The 22,786-nt window shown below is 40.5% G+C and overlaps 1 protein-coding gene across 2 annotated transcripts in view; it reads right to left on the bottom strand.

Annotated features, from left to right (window-relative positions):
- The window catches only part of PWWP3A (PWWP domain containing 3A, DNA repair factor), a 95,358-nt gene that overhangs the window by 46,226 nt on the left and 26,346 nt on the right, over nt 1-22,786 (bottom strand). For both annotated transcript variants that reach the window (XM_033953825.1, XM_033953824.1), the window contains exons 5-9: nt 20,149-21,093; nt 9,983-10,099; nt 9,622-9,692; nt 8,533-8,618; nt 332-392 (exon numbers count right to left, since the gene is read on the bottom strand). In XM_033953825.1, the coding sequence (XP_033809716.1) occupies nt 332-392; nt 8,533-8,618; nt 9,622-9,692; nt 9,983-10,099; nt 20,149-21,093 (1,280 nt within the window). The remainder of the gene's footprint in view (nt 1-331; nt 393-8,532; nt 8,619-9,621; nt 9,693-9,982; nt 10,100-20,148; nt 21,094-22,786) is intronic.

Raw genomic sequence — 22,786 nt, 5'->3', positions numbered from 1 at the left:
GATAGGAAAATTTTTCACTTTATACAGGATGCCTTCAGACAAAGCACATGTATGTGCAGTTTTCTAAGTCAATTCATAATAAAGGGAACAGAGGACACAAAAAATATCTGCTAAAAGGCAGGAGGAAAAGACTAGCTACAATTTAAAAATTAAAGTAAATCTTTGATTTTTATTTTCAGATTAAAAACCTATCAGCGGAAAGTATATGAACAGACAGCTGCTATCAATGTTCTGTCTGTGACAAGTGTTATTATACCAGTCTTAATGGTCACTGCATATTAATGTCATCCCAGCAAGAGAGAGCAAAGTTTCAGTATATTGTTAGGCTTACCATTAACTTCCATTTTTCTTCACAATCAAAATGCTTCAGTGTTCGAAGACTTACAGACAAACTTGAGACCAAGAAAAAAAATACATGCCCTTAGTATCTTTTCTGCAGTAGTGCTATCGTTTACTTATATAATTTGAATAGTTTTCCATCAAATTGAGAATTTATTCTTTAAAAAATGTAATAAACTGTCACCACAATATCTCTTTCCATTTATCTTGCTTCCCTCTTACTGCAGCCTGTCTTTCCTCATGTAAGCTTGTTTTCTTGCTATAGAAATTTCACCTCCATACCTTTGTTATTTAGCCCCCATCAAACCTGCCTTCCCCTTCTATCCACAATTATGCTGCAGACATACATCTTCAGCTATTGTGAATAACTAGTGTTTGAGGGTATTGGGAAAGAGATGGACTAATGCTCATTATGGCATTGGTGTGGCGGGGAGAAGAGATGAGTCACAAGAAGGATAAAGGGGCAAGCTGGATTTTGAGTACCAGATACAGTCACCCAAGATAGATTTTCATGATTCAGTGAAATATTGTGGTTAAAGGATGGCAGGAAACTAGACAGCCTTATATTATAGTATGTAGTCACTATTTTCTTATCATTCTCACCAGACCGGTCCAGAACTTGTGGAGACAATGAAATAAAATACAATATAACATAACAGGTTTATATACTGCAAAACCTTACAGTTCGATGCAGTTAATAAAAGAAAAACTGTACAAACACAGTGATAGACAAACTTTAAGCTGACAAAATTTTTTTAAACAAAAGTAGTCTTAAGTAATTTCCTAAAATGTTGGTATGAAATAAGAGTCGGATATTAAAATACTAAATTCCTTATTCCATGTCGCAGGCAGAAAAGACAATAATCTATGAAAATATCTTTTATGTGACCAACCTTTTACATATGGAAAAGAAAACAAAGTAAAATTTTGTAGTAAACGTCTAGGCCCTGATTCTACAAAGTGCGTCCCGATTTTAGGGCATCTGTAGGCGTCCTACAGCTGTCTAATCAGCCAATCGGGATGCACGTTTTTAAAAAAAATGCTCCCCAGGCAGGCCGCCTATATTGAAGGCGCCTCCGGGAGCCTAGGGAGGCCCGCAAGACGCCTAAGCTCGCCCAAGGGCCTTAGGCGAACCTAGGCAGCCCTACGCATCTCCCTAGTAGAGGAAGAGACGCTTACAATGTAGGCCAACAAAATGCTGGTCTACATTGTAAGTAGACGCGGCCGCTATACTTATAGCGGCAGAGAGATCCCTTGCCGCAATAAGTATAGCAGGCCGCGGCCGCCTGTCCGATCGCTGGCAGGAGGGTGCCCAAACCCTCATGCCAGAAGATGCCCCCCCCCGACAATATCGATCGCTGGCAGGAGGGTGCCCAATCCCTCCTGCCCGAAGACGCACCTTCCCCCCCCCCGCGCTAACAGCCCCCAAACCTCCACCCCACCAAACTAACCTTTTCTTTTGGCCAGACGGGTCTTGCCCGTCCAGCCGGCAGGCCCGCCTCGTCGAAATGAGGCAGGCCCACCCCTTCCCGGCCCATCCCGCCGAAGCCTAAGGCCTGATTGGCCCAGGCTCTAGAAGCCTGGACCAATCAGGCCTTAGGCATAGCGGGTCTGCCCATCCCCACTAAGTCTTAAGGCCTGATTAGCCCAGGCGCCTAGAGCCTGGGCCAATTAATGGAAATTAATGGAAATTTGTAGATCACATAACACCAGCTAGAGTTCAAAGCAGTTAACAAAAGAAAGACTGAACCACCATCACAAATTACATCAAATCCATATCAAACAACTCATAACACAAATTTCACAAATAAATACATTTTTAACAATTTACAAAGCACAGGAAAACTAGATTCTTATCTTAAAGAGAGTGGGAGAGAATTCCATATAGATACTACCTGATAAACTATTATTATGAAACTTGTATAATCTTACAGATCTGATGGAAGGAAAGCATAATAAAAGTTTCTGTCTTCCTATTCCCTGCAACCATTAAAAATAAGTATACAAATATGGGGGCAATTCCCATATAAATGACAAAGTTTATAAAAAAAATCAGACACTCAACCGGTAACCAATGCAGCTATCTATGAACAAGTGTAACCAATTTAAATTTAGAAGCAGAAACAATTAGCCTCACAGCCGCATTTTGTACCAATTGAAGTCTGCCCCTTTGGTTCTTTGAGCAATTAATATAAACAACATTGGCATAGTCTATTTGCGAAAGCACCAAAGCTTGCACACAGTCTAAATTTATTAAATTCCAAAGAATTTTTGAACAGATTTCAGTATCCAACTTTAAATGAGTCTATTTCTACCCCTAAAATATGAGAAGACACTTTCCACTTATAATTTGAATGAAATTCTAATAAATGAATGTTAGAAAACTAAATATGAGGAAGGCTAATCTGAAGAAATTTTGTCTTGCTTGTTTGTTTTTTTTAGACATAACTAATGACTATTCACGCAGCCTTCTGCTACTTGCAAATATTGCAGTATACTTGCAATCGCATCAGAATTATTTATGGGAAAGAAAAATGCCATCTGCATAAATAAACGAAAACACACCAATAGCTTCCAACGCATAACCCACCGATTACATTAAGACATTAAAAAGCAAGGGCAAAAAAAGCGATCCCTGAATACTCCACAACCAGTCTCCCAAGGTTTAGAAAATACTTCCTTTATTTTTACCCTTTATGATCTCCATTCCAAAAAAACAAAACAAAAAAATTTAAAAAAAAAACAAAAAACTTTTGAACCAACTCAATATTGTTTCTTAGATACCAATCTCTTGCAATATATTAATTGAAGATTCACTAGATCAAATGTATTACTTAAGTCAAACTGGATTATCACAGAATTTAATCTTTGATTTAAAAGATAGTGCAAGATCTCAATATTGTCTCTGTGCTGTACTTCTTCCTGAAATCCAACATATGTAACACATCAAATTTATCCAAACAGGAATCCAATTGTTGCATTACCCAGCCTTAGATATTCAATATCTCTATGTCTCCAGTAGATTTAATGGACAAACCATGCATCTCCTGGATTGTTTTCTGTGGTAGCTCCAGACTTAGTTGGAAAATTGTGTATCAGTAGAGCAGAGGGGTCCCTTCTTTGGTTTGAGCTCCAAGAAGACAAAAAAAAAAAAAAAAGCTTTGAGGAGTCCGTGTTCCTTCCCTTCACCCCATCTATGGTCTTCTAAAAGTAAATTTATAATATTTTGGTCCCAATGGAGGGACAGCTATTCCTGAGGGAGCTCAAGATTAAAGCTTCAAATCTTTGCACTAGCAAGCGATACCTGAAGGGACAATTATCTGAAGCAACTGACTTGTCAATGCTAGGCCAGAAGGACTTTGCCTTTTAAGCTATAATTCCTTGCCATTTGGCTATTATCCCAGGGAGAGCTTTATAATGAGGCAGTGAGTTTACCAAAACTAGCCCGAGAGAAAAGCCTTAAGTGTCTTTTCTGTGCCAATAGGTATGGCATCTTGAGAGCTTGCTGGCCAAATCAGTGAGCTCGATTTGTACAGTAACCCTTGTGCCCGAGGTAATTATCAGGCTGCTCTTCAGATGTTCCTTCTGGGAGTGCAGCCAGTGTGCCTTCCATTTGCAGAAATCCCAATCATGTACAGATTGCAAGGAAGCTAGGATCTGATCATATCAATTTCATGGCACAACAGATTCTCTGTCCTAGTGCCCTCTTACACCCTTGGTTGGTAAGTTGAATGCAGAATTAAGAGCCATTTTAAATCTCCATCTTGCTGCAGCTTTACATGGTTGAATTTCTTGCAGTTCATACGTAACACGATCATACTGCCGAGTACAGGGTTTTCTTTATTTTTCTTAAGCGCTGAAGCCCAATCAACCAAAATTCTATTTCTCTTGTTTCCTTGACTGGGAACCTCTGGTCCACTTCTGCTCCTTCAGGTATGACGCCCTGAAGTGCAGTAACAGACATGTTATCACTTGTTCCAGCTTAGAGCCTTATCTGGGGCATGCTGATCCTTCAGACAACTTGGAACCCAAACATTCTGGAGGCCACCAGAAAGAGCCAAGGTCTGAGATAATGTCTAAAGGATATTTCTGGAAGATGCTCAGGTCAAGAGGTTGAAAGCATGATTTTCTCAGAGGAACCAAGTCTAAAAGACAATAAAAATGAACTCCTAAGAGGCCTCATGGTTCCTGGCAACTGCTCTCTAAGAGACCCCATGCCGGGGGGAGGGGGGTTCCTGATGAAGACTAAGAAGGGGGCATGCTGCTGGTTCCTGATCCTGAGATCTGCTGGCTATGCTATGCCCTAGCTGTTGCCCTGCAAGCATGTGACCAATGTCTAAAGAAGTGTCAGACCTAGTTGTTTCACTGCCAGGCTTCCTCCTAAACACCTGCAGTGTTCTTGCTGCCCGAGAGGCATCTCACACAGACAGTATTGGGCAGCGTCCCTGTGTTCCTGCATCCTGCCAGAGCTCCAACTGTCCAAAGGAAGACATTTCCCGTGTGCACTGATCATATAAAGCTTTCTGCGTAAAAGGAGAATTAGGCAGGATTATTAACTTGTAGGGAAAACATGTTGTTTGCTTTCCATATAATACACAACAATAGTGGGTAACTTATGCTTTCTAGTCTGTCTATGTACTGTAACTAGACCATCTCGTACCTAATTATTATGGTTTGCCACTTGCACTATAAATAAATTCTCTATTTTGCTAACACCAAGCCTGGTCTGTTTACTTGTCAGTAAAGCTTTTGGGTATAGGGGGTGAGATTTGGGATTGTTTCTTTGGAAATACAGATAAAGAGATAAACCAGAGTGCTACCATAATAAAGTCTGTATATCAGTGTTCTGGCTACATCCAAGACATGTAAGCAGACTCTGCCATGCCAATACACATATACCAAACTTTACTAGGCGACATCATTTCTGCTCTTATGTAAAATTACTGCTTGCTGTTTGTCTTCACCTGCATAGGCATACTCTGGATGAGACCATTTTTGACATCAGTCTTGCCTCCTCCTATATCTTGAGTTTGGTGGCATTACTGCCCTCAGAATCTTTGCTGTGGCAAGTTTAAACTGACATAGCAGCACTAGGGCTGTCGAGTGGCTCCAGGTTTGCCCAGAGTTGATCCAGTCCAGGTTTTACTCCAATATGTGCAGTAACTTGCAGTTTTGCTTTTCTTAGGGAATACAGTTTTTCCAACAGTGGTTAGTCTAGGTCACAAGTAACTGGCAACTTATCAAAAAGAGTAAAACAAATTTTAGGCTGTTTATTCTAGAAAAAATAGTGGATTTTCCCAAGTCCACTTTTATTTTAAGAAATTATCCAAGCCACTGCTTGCCCTGGAATTGGCAGGATGTTGCTACTATCTGGGTTTATGCCAGGTACTTGTGACCTAGAATGGCCACTGCTGGAAGCAGGATACTAGACTGGATCACTGGTCTGACCCAGTATGGCTATTATGCTCTTTTTTTAACCCTGCTAAGCAAATTCCAGAGTTAAATTACACATTGAGTGAAGAAATATTTTCTCCAATTTGCTCTGAATGTTTATTTAGTAGCTTCATTGCATGCCTAGTCCCAAAGCAATTCACATCTACCATTTAGTATCTTATAGACTTCTATTCTGCAAGCTGAAGAACCCTAGCCACTTCAACCTTTCTTCATAAGGAAGTTGTTCTATCCCCTTTATCATTTTCATCACCCTTTTCTGTACCTTTTCTAAATTTTACTACGTCTTTTTGGAGATGCAGACACCAAAATTGTACAGAATATTCAAGGTGCAGTTTCACCATGGAGTGATACAAAAGCATTAACACATTCTCATTTTTGTTTTCCATGCTTTTCCTAGTAATTGTTAACATTCTATTCGCTTTCTTAGCTGCCGCTGCACACTGAACAAATTGTTTCATGGATTCTTTGGAGGAAGCTAGGGTAGTGTTGTACTCTTGCTAGGTGGGCTTCAGGCCTTTTCACAGATCTGCTCACTGTTCTTCATAACAAAATATGGGCAACTTTAAACCAATGTAGCTATATTATTTGGCGTCACTGGATTTATCCTAAGTTTTTGCTCTCAATCATTTTCCTGTTATTACAGCAACTAGGTTCATTGGGAATTAATAATACGATTCACCACCGAGTCCCATTTCTCTCCCCAATAGGAGCTAGCAGATATCGCAGACACTTACTACTCCATATATCACTTTGAGTGTGGAGTTCCCAGGGCTCTAGCCACTATCCTGCTTTAATATTTTTATCTTGCCCCCTCATACTGCCGATTTTGTCATCAGAATGTAGCCTCTACTGTCGTGAAAACATTCAGTTCTCTGTAAACTGTTATTCTCATCCACAGACACTACTTCTTTGAGCTCGTATCTTCAAACAGTATCTAAATACCTTTAAGACAATCTTTTCTTAACTCATCAAAATGGGAGGCTATTCTCTTCCCTAACCCACAGCTTGGAATGCCTACACCGCCAGTCAATCAAGAGAGTTTACTACCATTTCAAGAATCTGTTCATATACTTGGCTTTGTTTTTGGCAAAAGGTTGTCTTTTAAGGATCAAGTTAACTCTAAGGCACACTTTATTCTATGTTCTGCACCATATTCATTTGTTGAAGAAATTGTTTTCTGTCCAAGTGACAATGGAGGAGGGTAAATAGTGCAGTGCCGCAGCGTGCTATTTAATTTGTTTATAAATGAATTGGAAATTGGAGCGAGGTGTTTAAATTTGCAGATGACACTAAAGCAAACAAGATGCTATCAATTATTAGAAAAGGAATGGTAAACAAGACTAAGAATGTTATAATGCCTTTGTGTCGCTTCATGGTGCGACCTCATCTGGAGTACTGCGTTCAATTCTGGTTATCTTATCTCAAAAAAAGATATAGCAGAACCAAAGAAGGTTCAAAGAAGAGAATGACCAAGAAACTCCTTTCATATGAGGAAAGACTAAAGAGATTGGGGCACTTCAGCTTGGAAAACAAACAGCTGAGGGGAGATACGATTGAAGTCTACAAAATCCTGGAGTGGTGTAGGACGAATACAAGTGGATCAATATTTTACTCCATCATAAATCATGAAGGCTAAGGGGACAGTCAAAATTACAGGGAAACATTACTAAACCAACAGAATGAAATATTATTTCATTCAAAGAGTAATTAAGCTCTGGAACACATTGCCAGAGGATGTGGTAAGAGTGGTTAACGTAACTGGTTTAAAAAAGCCTACTTTTTCGAGGCTGCTTTCAACTCCTAACTCCCACTCACCATAAGATACCTATGTCCAGCCTACCATTCTCTCTGCAAGAAACTCCCCGACCCCTATATGTATTGTCTGTTTAAATTGGATTGTAAGCTCTTCTGAGCAGGGACAGTTTGCTGCACGTTAAGTGTACTGTACTGTGTATACCTTTCAGCGTTACAGAAATGATAAATAGTAGCAGTAGTAAGAGTACTTTAAGTGTGACAGTTAAAATGAAGGAGACCACAACTAGACCATTGCTTTGTCAGTCAAAATACTGTGTATCCAAGGCTACATGGCCCATAAACGGGCAAATCACAAGGATCTATTTGTCTGTATCCATCTCCATCCACTAGTTGACAGACATAATCCACAGATTCTGGACTGGTCTGGTGGGACTAAAGGAAAAACAATAGCAGGTAAGATCTAATTTCTTCACGCTAGCTATAATGATCCACACCACCAAAAATGTACATTGTCCACCAAGTAACCACACAATTGCAAATCGCTGCAGGGACCTTTACTGAATAAGTTAATTTGCAAATTTCAGGCTTTGAGTGTTCCTTTTCGGCTGCTCTGTGACTTCGCCAGTTTGCACTGATTAATGGGTAAAATATGCTGTACACACTTCATTCTTGCACAGAATAAATTAAAACTATCTTGTTAACAGAAGGATTCTTATGAGCACTTGATCCTTGCAACTGTTATTTATAAGCCTGACCAGTAATTTTATGTTTGTCTGTTTGTACTATTTATTGTACTTTCGTAAGCTACTCAGAACATAAGGTAGGTCAGACAGAAAAAAAAAAAAAGTTTCAATAACTAGCCAATAGATTCTTCCAGATGCACTATAATCTACTGCTCCAACTTGCCAAAGGAGCGACAGTTTTATGCAAAGAACAAAACAGCATTCAAGTAGCAAACATTTCTCTTCATGACTATATTTTTACCTTTTATTTTTGTTTGTGGGATCAGACAAACTCTCTTCAACGAACACAATACTTGCTTTCTTCTTTTTTCGCATCACATTTCTCACCTGTATAGAAAAATTGAATACGCACCAGAACAGAGAAGCCACATACACACAGAGCAAAGTTGTTCCGCTTCTCTTGGTGGCATGTGCTATCAATAATACTATGCGGCCATGGAGTTCCTCTCTAGTTTTGGTTCCAATAGACACATTATGAGATCCTGTCATTAAGGCACCACTTGGAAGGTGATACCTGATGCAGTCTTGCCAGGTGAAACATGGCCACATCAGGAGCTGTATTTCCCAGTCAAGAGTTTTCAGTGGCTGAATAAAACTGCATTTGAAAACACTTTTTTTCCAACTACTATATTTTGGTGGTATCCTCCTATGGTATGTCAATATTAGTACCTTTTTATTAAATATAAAAAAGGCAGATGCAATATCTTATATTCCTCTCAATTCTGTATAACATCTTTTGGCTTTGAATCCTGTATTTCTTACAAAGGTGCACAGCTCTAGGATTCTACCTTTAGACTTTACGTCAATGAACAGCTTTATTGCTGGCTGGTATAAATAAAGCTCTCATAACACTTTGGATCAGAGTCATTAAAACTTTCTCCAGGCGTGACTTTATATCAATGCCCTCTGAAGTTGTGCTGGGCTTGTATACATTGGGAGGAAAGACTAATCTTGTTCCTACAGCAGGAGGCCTTTACTTAAAAGGACATCATGTACATCTCTAATTGGAGGCAAATATGAAGCTGGACTTTTAGCCAATATTCAAAGAACTGAAGCCAAGTTACTTGAAAAACTCTGTGTAGCTGTGCTCAGGGGGTTTCTAAACCAAAGATCCAGAATTAGACAGCTTCCTCTTACCAAGACATATACCACCAAGAGTACAATCAGAAAGAAAGTATAGCATTGAAGGTACTCATTTTGTAATGGATCCTAAGATTTCTTTGGCGTGTAAGCAAATGAAGACTGAGCAATACTGCATTAAGGAGATATTTAGCACATTCTACTTTGCAAATATAGAATACTTTAAAAAGATGGAGGCTGCTATTCTTACCACAGCTGGCCAATAGGGATACTTTTGGAATTTGCACCATACCACCATCCCAGGTTCCACGGACAACGGTCCTGAGGAAAAAAACAATAACCAGTAAAGTATCAAGAAGGGTACGACTTCCATGTAACGCCATTGCAACTAAGCCATTTCTCCCACTCATGACCAATACTGATGGTGATATTTTTAGAGTGAGTTATGAACACTTGCTTCCTTCTACTGATATCAGGGTCTTTGCTAACTTTCTTAAAAGATTTGAGGATCCAACTGGATTTCACTAATATTCCATTTTCCTATAAAGGAAATGCCTGCTCTGACCTGTGAATGAGGACACAGCCACCAACACATGCTCCTTTTTCCACACCTTGCTGCAGAAGAATACTGGGAAGATCTTCATCCTCCTCTTCATCCATCCAGATGCTGCTACAAGAGGGAGCTTCTGACAAACTAAACTCCACGGATAGATCAGAGGACAGGAATTCTGTCAATGAAGTAAGAGTATTTTCTTCAGCAATACTCAAATGTACTTTTCTGAAAAAGCCATTTACAAAACAGCCTCATCTATCTTAATTTTTAAGCTAACAAGGATTTGTAAATTGCCTATAAACTGCAATCTTTCTCTTGTGTTCAAGCCAAGTCTTGTCAGAGTGAGAGTTTCTGGAACAAACGCATGCATCCCTACTGTGTAACTCAAAACATGGCTCATGCCCTATTGAAAAAGATTCACAATTTTTATCTAATCACACTAAGCTAACTTGAAATATACTACTAGAGGGTCTTGTATTTAAAGATATCTCAGATAATAAAAAATATATATGACAGATGGTTTCTGTAGTGATCTGAAAAAGAGCTACCCCCCACTGCTCCTATTTCCCCGATTACTGCATATATATCACAATGGTTTTTGTTTAGGGCTGCACACTAATTAAAACATTTTAGTCACACAACTACATAAAGTGTTCCCCTCACATTTCCTCCTATATGCTGCAAATACACAGCAGATGTAAGTTCTCAAAAAGCATAGTTACTCATCTGCATCAGGTGTTATCCAAGGACAACAGGCAAATATTCTCAGATGTGGGCGATATCATCCATGGAGCCTGGCACGGACAATGCAAAAGTGTACTGTCACTTTAAAAGTCTCAAGATTGCCCATACCACACATGTGTTGGTGCCTTCCTGCCCAGTGTCGGCTCACAGGACCTTCAGCTCAGTAATAAAACCAAGAAGTCAACTAGGAGAGGTGGGAAGGCTGTGAGAATATACTGTCTGCTTGTCCTCGGATAAAACATAACTACTCATCTATAGCAAGTGTTATCCGAGGACAGCAGGCAGATATTCTCACAACTCCCTAGTTGCCAGGATCATGCCTCCGAGAGGAGAGTTATTGGCCACTACTATAAGCCTAGTGAAACCAAAAGGGTTGAAGAGTTGGCATCTAAATGGAGAATACATTTTGAAGAACTCCTTGGTCAAATAGACTATCCCATCTGGAATGATTCTCTAAACAATAGTGGGATATGAAGGTGTGAATTGAAGACCAGGTAGCTGCCTTATAAATGTCCTCAATGGGAGTAGAATATAGATGAGCTACTGAAGTCATCATTGTTTGAACTTTTGCAGTGTCACGGCCTTCAAGCATCAGCCCAGCCCAAGCATAGCAAAAGGAGATGATAACAATAATAACAACAACTTAATTTTTATGTATCGCAATACCACAAATAGTTTAGAGCGGTTTACAGAGGAAGAGACTGTATACAGACCGCCAGCCAAGTGGAGATGGTTCTCTTGGTAACAGGAACTCCAAGTGTGTTTGGATCAAAAGACAAACAGTTGAGTGAAAGTTCTGTGAAGTTTGGTGCGATCCAAGTAATAAACATGTTTACAGTCCAATGTGTAGAGTGCCGCTTTTATGAGGTTATAAAAAGAAACCTTTATACAGTCTTTAGATCACTCTTTGTAGTCAAGTGCATCCATGAGCTCTGCTCTAGGCTCTATTTCAGGCTCCATATTTATTGGCAGTGCTTGCCCCATCTGTCTGATGAACTTTGTAAAGGACAGACTTTCTGGGGGAGACATCTGTTGAGGTAGTGGAGGAGATGGAACCGAAGTTATTCAACGTGATGAACATCGAGAAGAGAACAGAGTGAGATGATAAACTGTGCTCCCTCGATGACTACTAACACTATGAGGGGGTGCTGAAAAAGTTCTCAGCACAACCAAGAAAGGAATGACGTGGAGCCATGAAATTTACTAGCTATTCCACATATTCACCACTAAGTTCAACACACTTGGCACATCATGTCTGAAGTTTCTGTAAAAAGAAAAACCAAAATACAAGCAGAATATAAAAAAAATAAAGTATAGCCACCAATAGATATTCTTAAATTATAACCCTTTCTCGGAGATTTCAGATAGAGCAGTTATTGAAAAATATGTAGAAAAGACCTCAGTGTTTCCTAAACATAAACTCTGGAAACTACTATGACAACTTGTCATAGATAGCACATCCTCGGTCTGAGAAAAACTCCATTAAAGTTCAATATAAATTCAGATCTTAAATGTTCAAAATCTTCCAAAATAATATGAATAAAGTCAAAAGGACTTATCTTATATATTCTCCAGTGTAGGCAAGATCACCGCAGTGCAGTGAACAAACTCCCGGTGCTGTCTTCTTTCAATATCCCATCGCACTGGGAGTAATCTTAGTATTCCCAACAGGCCCTGTTTCGCAGTCAAGCTGCATCAGGGGAATATTCTAAGAACAAAAAACATACATAAGTAGTGCTATAATAAAAAAACCTGTTCATATCTTAGAAACTAAACTAAACTAAACTAAACCTTGGGTTTATATACCGCACCATCTCCACGAATGCGGAGCTCGGCACGGTTTACAGGAAGAAAGATGAGAGAGGAACTACAGTGGAGAGATTAAAGAGTTAGGTGTAAAGGGGGAAGGTGAGAGGCCTAAGAGGGGGGAAGTGTTACAGTTTTGAGAATAGCCAGGTTTTTAGGTGTTTGCGGAAGAGTTGGAAACAGTTGAAACAGTCCAAAAATATTCACCTTTATATAACGAGCTCCTGCTTCAACGATCTTCATTCATAAAATGGCGTCTCGGCATCTGACTCAACTTTTAAAAGGGTACTCACTGGCTAATCCACTAGCCAATCCCAGCTCATGGAAGGGAACTACACCAATCCCTTTTCAACATTTAAATAGAATAACTTTATAACCAGCTGGAATGGGAAAAACTTACAGCAATATTAGAAAAAAAACCTCACCATTTCACTCTGGCATTCAGGCCAGTCAGGATACAAGAATGTAGTCTAAAAATCCATTTTTGTTCCCGTTGTCTTAACATTAGCTTAAAATCCCCTCCTTTGCTAGAAGAAAAAAATCTCTCAATAACCCAACCCTGCATTTCTTCAAATGAATGGTGAAAATCCACACAATGTTGTACCAAAAGTTCCTCCATTTTCTTACATGTCAAACATGATCGATATTCAATCAATCTAGTTTTAAACGATCTTGAGGTCTGTCCCATGTTTAATAGTTTGCAAGGACATTGCATCGCATAGATCACTCCACTGGTCTCACAGGAAGAAAAAGATCTTAGCATATATTCTTTATCGTCTACTGGATTTACAAATGAAATGCACTCTCTAGTAACGGAGCATATTGAACAATGCCCGCATTTAAAATGACCCACTACTTCGCCCTGTGTGTTCCGTCCAATTTCCTCAGTTACAGCACCTCTGCTTTAGGGACATATGAGTTCTTGTAAATTCTTATTCCTTGAGTATGCTACAGTCATCTGCATTTCTCTAAAACATGGATGCAAAGACAGGCAATTCCAATACTTTCTCAAGATTTTCTCAAAGAAGCGTGCTTGTTGTGAATACCTAAGTACACATACTATGTTCTCAGTCTCTGGTTCAGGTTTTCTATACTGCAATAATAAATCCCTTTGATTATACAGTGTTCTTGTATATGCTTTCTTGATACAAATATCTGGATAACCTCTTTTAGATAGTTTATCAGCTAAGACTTTCGATTTGAATCTTAAAGTCAGTCTTTGTAGAACAGAGTCGGTGATAACGGAGGAATTGAGAATTTGGTAAATTTTCTTTTAAATGCTGTGGATGGGATCTGGAAAAGTCTAAACATGTATTCCTATCCGTGTCTTTACGGAAGACTGAGGTCAAAAAGTCTTCTCCTTGAATTGTAATTAACACATCTAAGAATGAAGCCTGGTGGACATTAGATATCATTTCAAACTTTATAGTCGGTAGACAGTTAATCAAAAAAGAAAAAAATAGTTGTAAATTAGATATCGAATCTTCCCATAAAAGAAAAATGTCATCGATGTACCTACATCATAAAGAAACACATGGGAACCACACTGAATTATATATAAACCGTTCTTCAAAATTAGCCATAAAAAGATTTGGACTGTTTCTAAGATATGAACAGGTTTTTTATTATATGTATGTTTTTTGTTCTTAGAATATTCCCCTGATGCAGCTTGACCGTGAAACAGGGCCTGTCAGGAATACTAAGATTACTCCCAGTGCGATGGTATATTGAAAGACGACAGCACCGGGAGTTTGTTCACTGCACTGCGGTGATCTTGCCTACACCGGAGGATATACAAGATAAGTTCGGGTCTTTTTTGACTTTATTCATATTGTTTTGGAAGATTTTGAACATTTAAGATCTGAATTTATATTGAACTTTAACGGAGTTTTTCTCAGACTGAGGATGTGTTATCTATGACAACTTTGTACTTGTCATAGTAGTTTCCGGAGTTTATGCTTAGGAAACAGAGGTCTTTTCTCCGTATTTTTCAATACCTGCTCTATCCGAGAAAGGGTTATAATTTAAGAATATCTATTGGTGGCTATACTTGAAGTTTCTATAACCCATTCAAAAGAACCCAACTCTGATTCCTGGTCACTGAAATACTGCTCCCCTGCTGCAACCACCTCTGAATCACTCAAAACTGTCACCCTTACAAACCACTAGATCTGATGAATAGGGTGGATAGTCTATGCACTGAAAATCCAACTGTGTCAAAACATCCAACATTTTGCTAGCCTTGTCAGCAGGTGCATTGTCTTGCAAAAAGAGAACTCCTTTTTTCTTTAATTGTCTCCTTTAAATCGCCTCTTTTAATCAGCACAAATTACAGTAGTATTCTGCATTAACTGTTTGTCCTCTTGGAAGATAGTCAGTCATTGCAACACCTTCCTGATCCCAAAACATTGTGGCCATGACCTTTCCTGCTGACGTTTGGGACTTGAATTTCCTTAGCCTTGGAGAACCCAAGTGCTGCTATTAGATGAACTATTTGTTCCAAAGATTGGCACCAGCTCACTGAAAACGCTGCAAAATCAACTTGGAAGTGTACATTCAATGGTGTTTCTCTCAGCATTCAAACATTTGGGCACCCACTTGGCTGACAGCTTCTACATACCTGCTTGTGGATTATACACCCAACACGTTCCCTGGATATCTGTAGTGTCTCGGCAATTGTTTTGGCCAATATTCGCTGATCTACCAAAATCAGGTCATGGACATGGTCAACAATTTTAGGAGTTGACACTGAGGCTTCCCAGACCTTGCTACATCCTCCGTCTCAAAATCTTTGAATGTTTGCAGTTCTTCACTGTGGAGTATGATGGACATTTGTCACGCAATGTTTGCATCATACATTCATGAATTTCCTTTGGTGTTTTCTTCTGCAGAAATAAAAACTGCAAGACAGTTCGGAGTTCCACACTTTTCATTGACATGGTTCAATCAATGATCTGAAATAATGTCAAAACATAGCATTATGATACTGCAAATTGACACTTTGCAAAATAAAAACACTCTTCAGCTACAGTGGCAAAATAATGCTCAGAATTTAGGAATTTGCTTGGGCTGAGAACTTTTCAGCACCCCCTCATATGTGAATCAGATCCTATATCTTATCTGTGCACTGGTTTTCTTTTTTGGGCATGATAAAGTATATTGAGTATCTTCCCAAGCACAATACTTTCTCCAGAAGGGCTTCTATGGCACAGAGATTTATGAGCCATGTTCTAATCTAATCTAATCTATTCCTTAGGTTTGTATACCGCATCATCTCCACGTTCGTAGAGCTCGACGCGGTTTACAGTAGGAGAAATAGGAAGGAACTACAACAGAGGGTTAGAGGTAGAAGTGGGAAGGAAATTTACAGGACTTGGGATGGCAAGATATAAGAGTTTCCTTGATTCCTAAGTTGGAGGGAGACTTACATTTTTTGAGAAAAGCCAGGTTTTCAGATGTTTGCGGAAAACTTGGAGAGAGCTCAAGTTCCGAAGAGGTTCCAGAGCTCAGTGATTTTGAAGTGGAGGGAGGTCCCTAGCTTTCCTGTGTGGGAAATGCCTTTTAGCGAGGGGAAGGATAGTTTTAATTTCTGGAAGGATCTGGTGGTATTAGGGTTTGAGGAATTCCAAGAAAGAGGGATAAAGGGAGGATACCATATAGGATTTTGAAAGTTAAACAGCCGCATTTATAGTGGACCCTGGCGATTATCGGAAGTCAGTGGAGCTTGGCCAGGAGCGGGGAGACATGGTCAAATTTACTTTTAGCGAAGAAGAGCTTGGCCGCGGCATTCTGAATCCGTTGGAGTCTGTGGAGGTTTTTCTTAGTTAGGCTTAAATAGATAAGAGTTGCAATAGTCCAATCTGGAGAGGATGATGGATTGGACAAGGAGGGTAAAATGTTTTTGATGGAAGCAGGATCTAACTTTCCTCAGCATGTGAAGACTGAAAAAGCATTTTTTTACCAAGGATTGGAGGTGGTCATTGAAGGACAATGTGGAATCAATGATGATGCCCAAGACCTTGCTCGAGAACTCATTGTCATTTGCTCGAGAACTCATTGTTATTGTCATTTGTACTCTGTCCGCCTTTTCCAGCTTTCCCACTGGTGAATTCACAAAGAGGTTCAGGAGGGGCCGAAAGAACTCTAGCTTGTACCCCTCCTGAATGATTTTAGTACCCAACTGTCTGAGGAAATCCACGCCCAAGCCTCCCAGTACTCCACCAGCCTCTCCCCACACATGCATGTACCCCCAACACATGGTGGAGAGGCTACTGGGGGGCAGAATTGAGGTGGGAACCAGACATTTGGGAGCGTCTGGCACTCCCAAATCTCTGTCTCAGGCCTTGAAAAGCCCTCTGACTGGCAGGCGCCCCTGAGTACTGGCAAAAGTGCCTCAAACCACAAATATTTCTCTGCCTGGACCCTCTCGGGGTCCAAGACCTGCTGTCTGGGAACAACATTGGCTGACGATTTGCCACACTGGCCATTAGATTGAGGCCCTTGCCAAACAGCAACTGCCCTTTTAAAATGGGAGCTAGCTCAACGTGGCCTTGGAGGCCGAATCTCCTGCCCAATGCCTGATCTAGAGCATTCTATGGGCAGATATGGCGTATGCCGAAACCTTGCTCAAGGCCCTAAAGAGGTCATAAAGAGCATCCACTACATAATCCACCCCTGCTAGAAGAAACTGGGGATTTGCACTGTGGTCTGACTCTGTATCCCAGCTCAATTTAGAGTGGCACACCCGGGTGACATATGAAGCTGCTGCTGTGATTTTCAGGACGGCTTCAAACTGTCTTTTAATGATAAAATCCAGCCTGCAGTCCTAGGTACCCTTCAGTACCACTGCGCCATCACTAGGAAGGGAGGTACACTTGGTAACTTGCACCACCAAGGAATCTACCTTTGGTGTATTAAATAGCTGCTGGAATTTATCATCCACCAGATAAAGCTTTGTCATAGTTCTGGCTACCCTTAAGGGATCTCCGAATGATCTATGAGCATTTTAGTGATATCTGGATGCAAAGGGAAGCACGTGACTTGTGCCTGGGTGGCTCCAAATTCAACTCTTGAAGGGATTCTGTGATAATTCACTGCAACAGACAGTCTGAACAGTCTGCAAACAGTTGGGTACTCTCCCAAGATCCAGGGCTGCCACTTGATCATGGTATGGCTCTCCTGAGATGCTGAATCTCCTACAGTATTGGTTTTCAAACCTGTCCTGGAGTACACCTAGCCAGTCGGGTTTTCAAAATATCCCTAATGAATATGCATGAGAGATATTTGTATATAAGGGAGTTGAGAGGCATGTAGATCTAGCTCATGCATATTCACTAAGGACATCCTGAAAACCCAACTGGCTGGGGGTCCCGCAAGTTAGATTTCAGAACCACTGACTGGGAAAGCAAAGGCAGGCAGCACTCAGATGCCTCTTCATCAGAATTCTATCCTAACTAGGTCCCTGACACTTGTGCATGGCTCTGTTGAGAGAACCCCTTGCCCTTCACGGGCTCCAGCCCTGGAGCCACTCCTGCCAAGTACCAAGAGGAAATAACCCAGACTCTGTAGCTTAAAAAGGTTTCATACATCATATTGACAAATTCAGGAGCGAAACCCTGGCCAAGTTGCCCAGCGGGTCCTGAAGAGGCTCCTAAGATGCCTTCTGAGCCTTGTCCACCATCACACGACTGCACTTTGTTGGGAACGCCAACTTTTCCTAGTATGGTTCCAACTAGACTTTCTGGCCTGGGACATGCATACTCTGCATTCCCATCACTTCAGAGGACTTAGGGGAGGTGAAGCCTGTAGCTCCTACTCCCCCTTCACGTGCTGAACCACACATGGAACGTTGACTACCTTCAGATAGGCATCTGCCACAATTCTTGCATGAATCCGAAATATTTCCTCCAGAGGAGTCCATATCCATACCAGTTTTAAGCATAAAAGGTGTTTTGAGGCAGGTGGAGGCTTAAAACTCCCCTCAAAACACGGGAAATCCAAGATGGCCACCTTGATAGTGATTCTGGCATCTAAAATGGCCCATGGAAGCTTAATACAAAATCAAAAAACACTAGGAAGGGTGTATTAGAGGTAGGGGGACTGGTCCCTAACCTCAGGAACTCATAAAATTCACATTTAGACCCCCCCTCCCGATTTTTCTCATAGGCCATATCAGCCCTATTCACTGTGCCATGCTTGTGCTGGGAGCTGCTATTCACTGCACCTCTAGCCAGAGGTATAAGAAGACTCTGTCTCAGACAACCCTAAAGACGTCCAAATGGCTTATTTCTTCGGCCTGCTGTCCAGACTCCTCGTGGGAATGGACAATCAGACCCCCACCAAAGCCTGTGCGACACCATGGAGGGGGGGGGGGAGGAAGAAAGCTGGTCATAATCCAGAACAAAACCATCACAGAAGCCAAACTGCTTACGCTCAAATCCACTGCAGACGAGATCTGGGGCGATCTTGCTTCCAAGGGAAATGTCCCCGAGACACCGAACTGCTGAAGCAGACTAGCCAAACAGGAATCAAACAAAGCAGGTGGCCTGTCTTCTCGCAGCCAGAGATGTCTTAGGGGGAACCGGGAGCCTCTGCAGCACAAAAAGCCTCACGATTGGTTAAAAATCCCAAACAATTAGAAAAACTTGAGCAGAACAGACAAGATCCTACAACTTTGTGTGTAGAGAGATAGACTGAGGAGATCCAGCACATTCCAAAATGAGGGAAGGTAGAGCAGAAGAATATGTAAATGAGGCTCTCCACACACTTCAGTCAAGGAGTACTAAATCCGTTGCTCTAGACTGATGTTCCTAATGCACTAAAATTATATTTATGTGCACGGATATTGCAGCACTTTCTAACTCTACATTAATTAGCTTCACAGTAATTTCAAGAAGTATAAAAATTCCTGGACCACAATTGGCCTTCATACAAAATTACCCCCTAAAGGGGTGCTTATGCGAAATTCCAAAAAAGCACATTTTATACAGGCAACATAGGTGCATATATGCCTTTCTAAAATAGGATTTTAGAACAATTCTTAAAAGCGCAATTTCTCTTTTACAAATTTGCACTTGCTTCTGAATGTGTCAATATGAGTGTGTACTTGTATATTTTACAAGACACATGTGTACATTGCAACTATACCCCCAGAATGAGAATGCATGCTTGTATGCATGCATTTGGCCACACAATTTTATAAGAGCCGCTTGGAAATTGTTTTATAAAAAATTACCCTCAAAATGTGAATCTGTAGACGATTATCACATAAGTGGTTTTTATAATGTTGATAAATGGCAGTAAATGACTTTTCAGAACCACCTATGGCCACTAATTGCAGTGCTTACTTAGAATATCAAAATACAAAATAGCTCTGCAGCCCAAACTAGAAGTGATGCTGGAACTGGATCCCTGAAAGATTGTTTGTGTAGGTTTCAAGCATCTCTCCCATGTAATTTGATTTAAAAAAATGCCCTAATGATCAACAAATACCTTAAAACTACTATCAAGATGTAGTCTTTCTAGCAACAAAACAGATATAAATAAAGTAAATTCATACAACAAAAACTGAATCACATCACTTTAAACCCATTTTAAAATGAATCTGTATAAATATACGGCAACTGCCATGTCTCATATCCTATAATTCACATGGTTTTTACCGTCCAGCTTTACCTCCCTTCTCCTCAAAGTCTGGCAGCTTTGTTGTTTTATTTCTTTTGGGGCTTCTCTCCTCCGTATCACTCTCACACTGAAATTCAACAGATGATAGACTAGTGTTCTCAGGATAGTCACAGGCAGAAGGCTCCAGGGATTTCTGGTATCTTTCTGGCTTTCTGTCTTGAAAGCTGACCAAACTTGTTTCTGTTTGTACCCGATTAACAGATTTTGATGTTCTTGACACAACGTCTTCAGTACAAGACTGTGTCTTCATGCTGTTTGCTGACCTGAAGTCACAATCTAACTCTGAGGCATCTCTTGGAAAGAAACCAAACAATTTCGCATTTGGCCGCCCGATAGTGCCAGATCTTTTCCTGACAGGTGTTGATGTGACAGAATAGCATAATTCAGAGACTGGCATTATTTCCTCTGTCATATTCTGTGCTGTGTACTCTAGGGATTGCTTAGGTAAGAACACTGTATTGAAGTACTCTCTATGCCTTTTCCTTTTCACCAATTCTGGCGTTTTCTCCATCAGAGATTGCGCAGTCTGACCTCCCTTCTGTGCGCTTACCTTGCATGGCGATACCTTTCCACGCATGTGTTTTGAGACGCATGCTCCTGGAATACATAGTGCACTGGATTCTAGAGATTTTGTTAGTTTTCTGTTGGTTTTAACATTCCCTTTTACCAAAATAGGACTAGCTGCTTGGTTTTCTCTCTGACAGGCTGCCGGTTTGCATGATCTCTCTTGTTTCTTTTCTTGTGCATCTAATTCTTCTAGCTCACTGTCATGCAAATTTGATGGATGGGAACACCGACTCATCTTGCCTGTGTGAGATTTTGTTCTCCTGGCAGGTGATAATGTATTTTGATTCAAAATGTTCATTGCTACTCGCAATGCATTGCGATATATCAGTTCTTCTGCTATTACTGAATCTGATTTTTTGCTCTTGGATTCTGAAAAGCAAAAAGAGAGCGACATCTGTTGGAAACAGTACACTACAAGATATCAAACATCCCTCTTTATTAAGGCTAACAGGCACGTCCTCTCCAATCTATTTCCAAACCACACACGTTCGCTTAATCATGTCTATTCTACTTTTACAGCTCTCCATAGCTATTAATACCGCTATTCTCTGACAATCTGAGCTATTTAAAACAGTCAGAGATTCTTATTTCACATATTGTGCTTTAATAGATATAATTTAAAACATTACACAATATATAGCCTTCATAGCAAAACGAGGTATGTTGAGTATGAAGGATCTTCAGATTGCCAATCGGGTAACATCAATCCTCATTGATCTAACTAAAATACTTTTCATATCTTTCTTATTGTCTATTCATCTATTTTGATCTTCAATTAATCTTTTTATTCTACTTTTTTGGGGGGATAAGGTATAAGAAAGTATTAAACTTATTAAACTCTTCCAACGTGAGCCCCATTTCAATGTCTTCATCAGGGAATGAGGTGCGATAAACAATAAAAGTTAGATTAAATGAGCACAAATGCAGGGTTCACATGCAGAAAGATGCTGCCCCTCTGGTGTGCCACTGGAAATTAATGCATCATACATTACAAGATATGCAATGACACATCACTGATGGCGTACACTGAGGGCTCCTTTTACGAAGCCGCGTTAGCGGTTTAACGCACGTAATAGCACGTGCTAAACTGCCGGCCGCGCTAGCCGCTACTGCCTCCTCTTGAGCAGGTGGTAGTTTTTCGGCTAGCGCAGGGGCTAGTGCATGATGAAAAGTCCCGTGCGATAAAACCGCTAACACGGCTTCGTAAAAGGAGCCCTTAGTGATACAATTTTGAAAGGACCCTTAATTTGGCTCCGTTTTAAAATCGATAACATCCAGCGGATATGCAAGTAGCAAATAGCAAATAGCACTGGCTTGTTGCTGAGTTACAGTATTCAAATCTAACATGTCAACCTTGTAAGTGACGTCAGGAGGTTCGTCCCTTTGTAAGTTTGCAAGTAAGAACGCTGTTGCCATTTTAAATCGTGCAGCAGTTTGAAGTACAGCTAACAGGAAACCTTATGATTAGGTAATTTTGGTATGTAAAAATATTTTCTTAGATGAAGTGGTTAAGATTTTTCTTCACCAAGAGAGTGGTAGAAAACTGGAACACTCTTCCGGAGGCTGTTATAGGGGAAAACACCCTCCAGGGATTCAAGCCAATGTTAGACAAGTTCCTGCTGAACCAGAACATATGCAGGTAAGGCTAGTCTCAGTCAGGGCACTGGTCTTTGACCTAAGGCAGGGGTGTCCAAGTCCCTCCTCGAGGGCCGCAATCCAGTCGGGTTTTCAGGATTTCCCCAATGAATATGCATGAGATTAGCATACAATGAAAGCAGTACATGCAAATAGATCTCATGCATATTCATTGGGGAAATCCTGAAAACCTGACTGGATTGCAGCCCTCGATGAAGGACTTTGACACCCTTGATCTAAGGGCTGCCGGGTACGATGGACCACTAGTCTGACCCAGCAGCAGCAATTCTTACATTCATTCCCTGATGAAGGCTCTGAAACGGGGCTCACATCGGACGAGGTGGTGCAGCAAGATAAGTTTAATACTTTCTTACACCATATCCCCACAAAATAAAAAAAAGATTTAAATGAAGATTAAAAGAGACGA

Source organism: Geotrypetes seraphini, chromosome 8 (assembly GCF_902459505.1).
Source record: "Geotrypetes seraphini chromosome 8, aGeoSer1.1, whole genome shotgun sequence".
NCBI lineage: Eukaryota > Metazoa > Chordata > Amphibia > Gymnophiona > Dermophiidae > Geotrypetes > Geotrypetes seraphini.
This window is presented reverse-complemented; position numbering and strand designations above follow the sequence as displayed.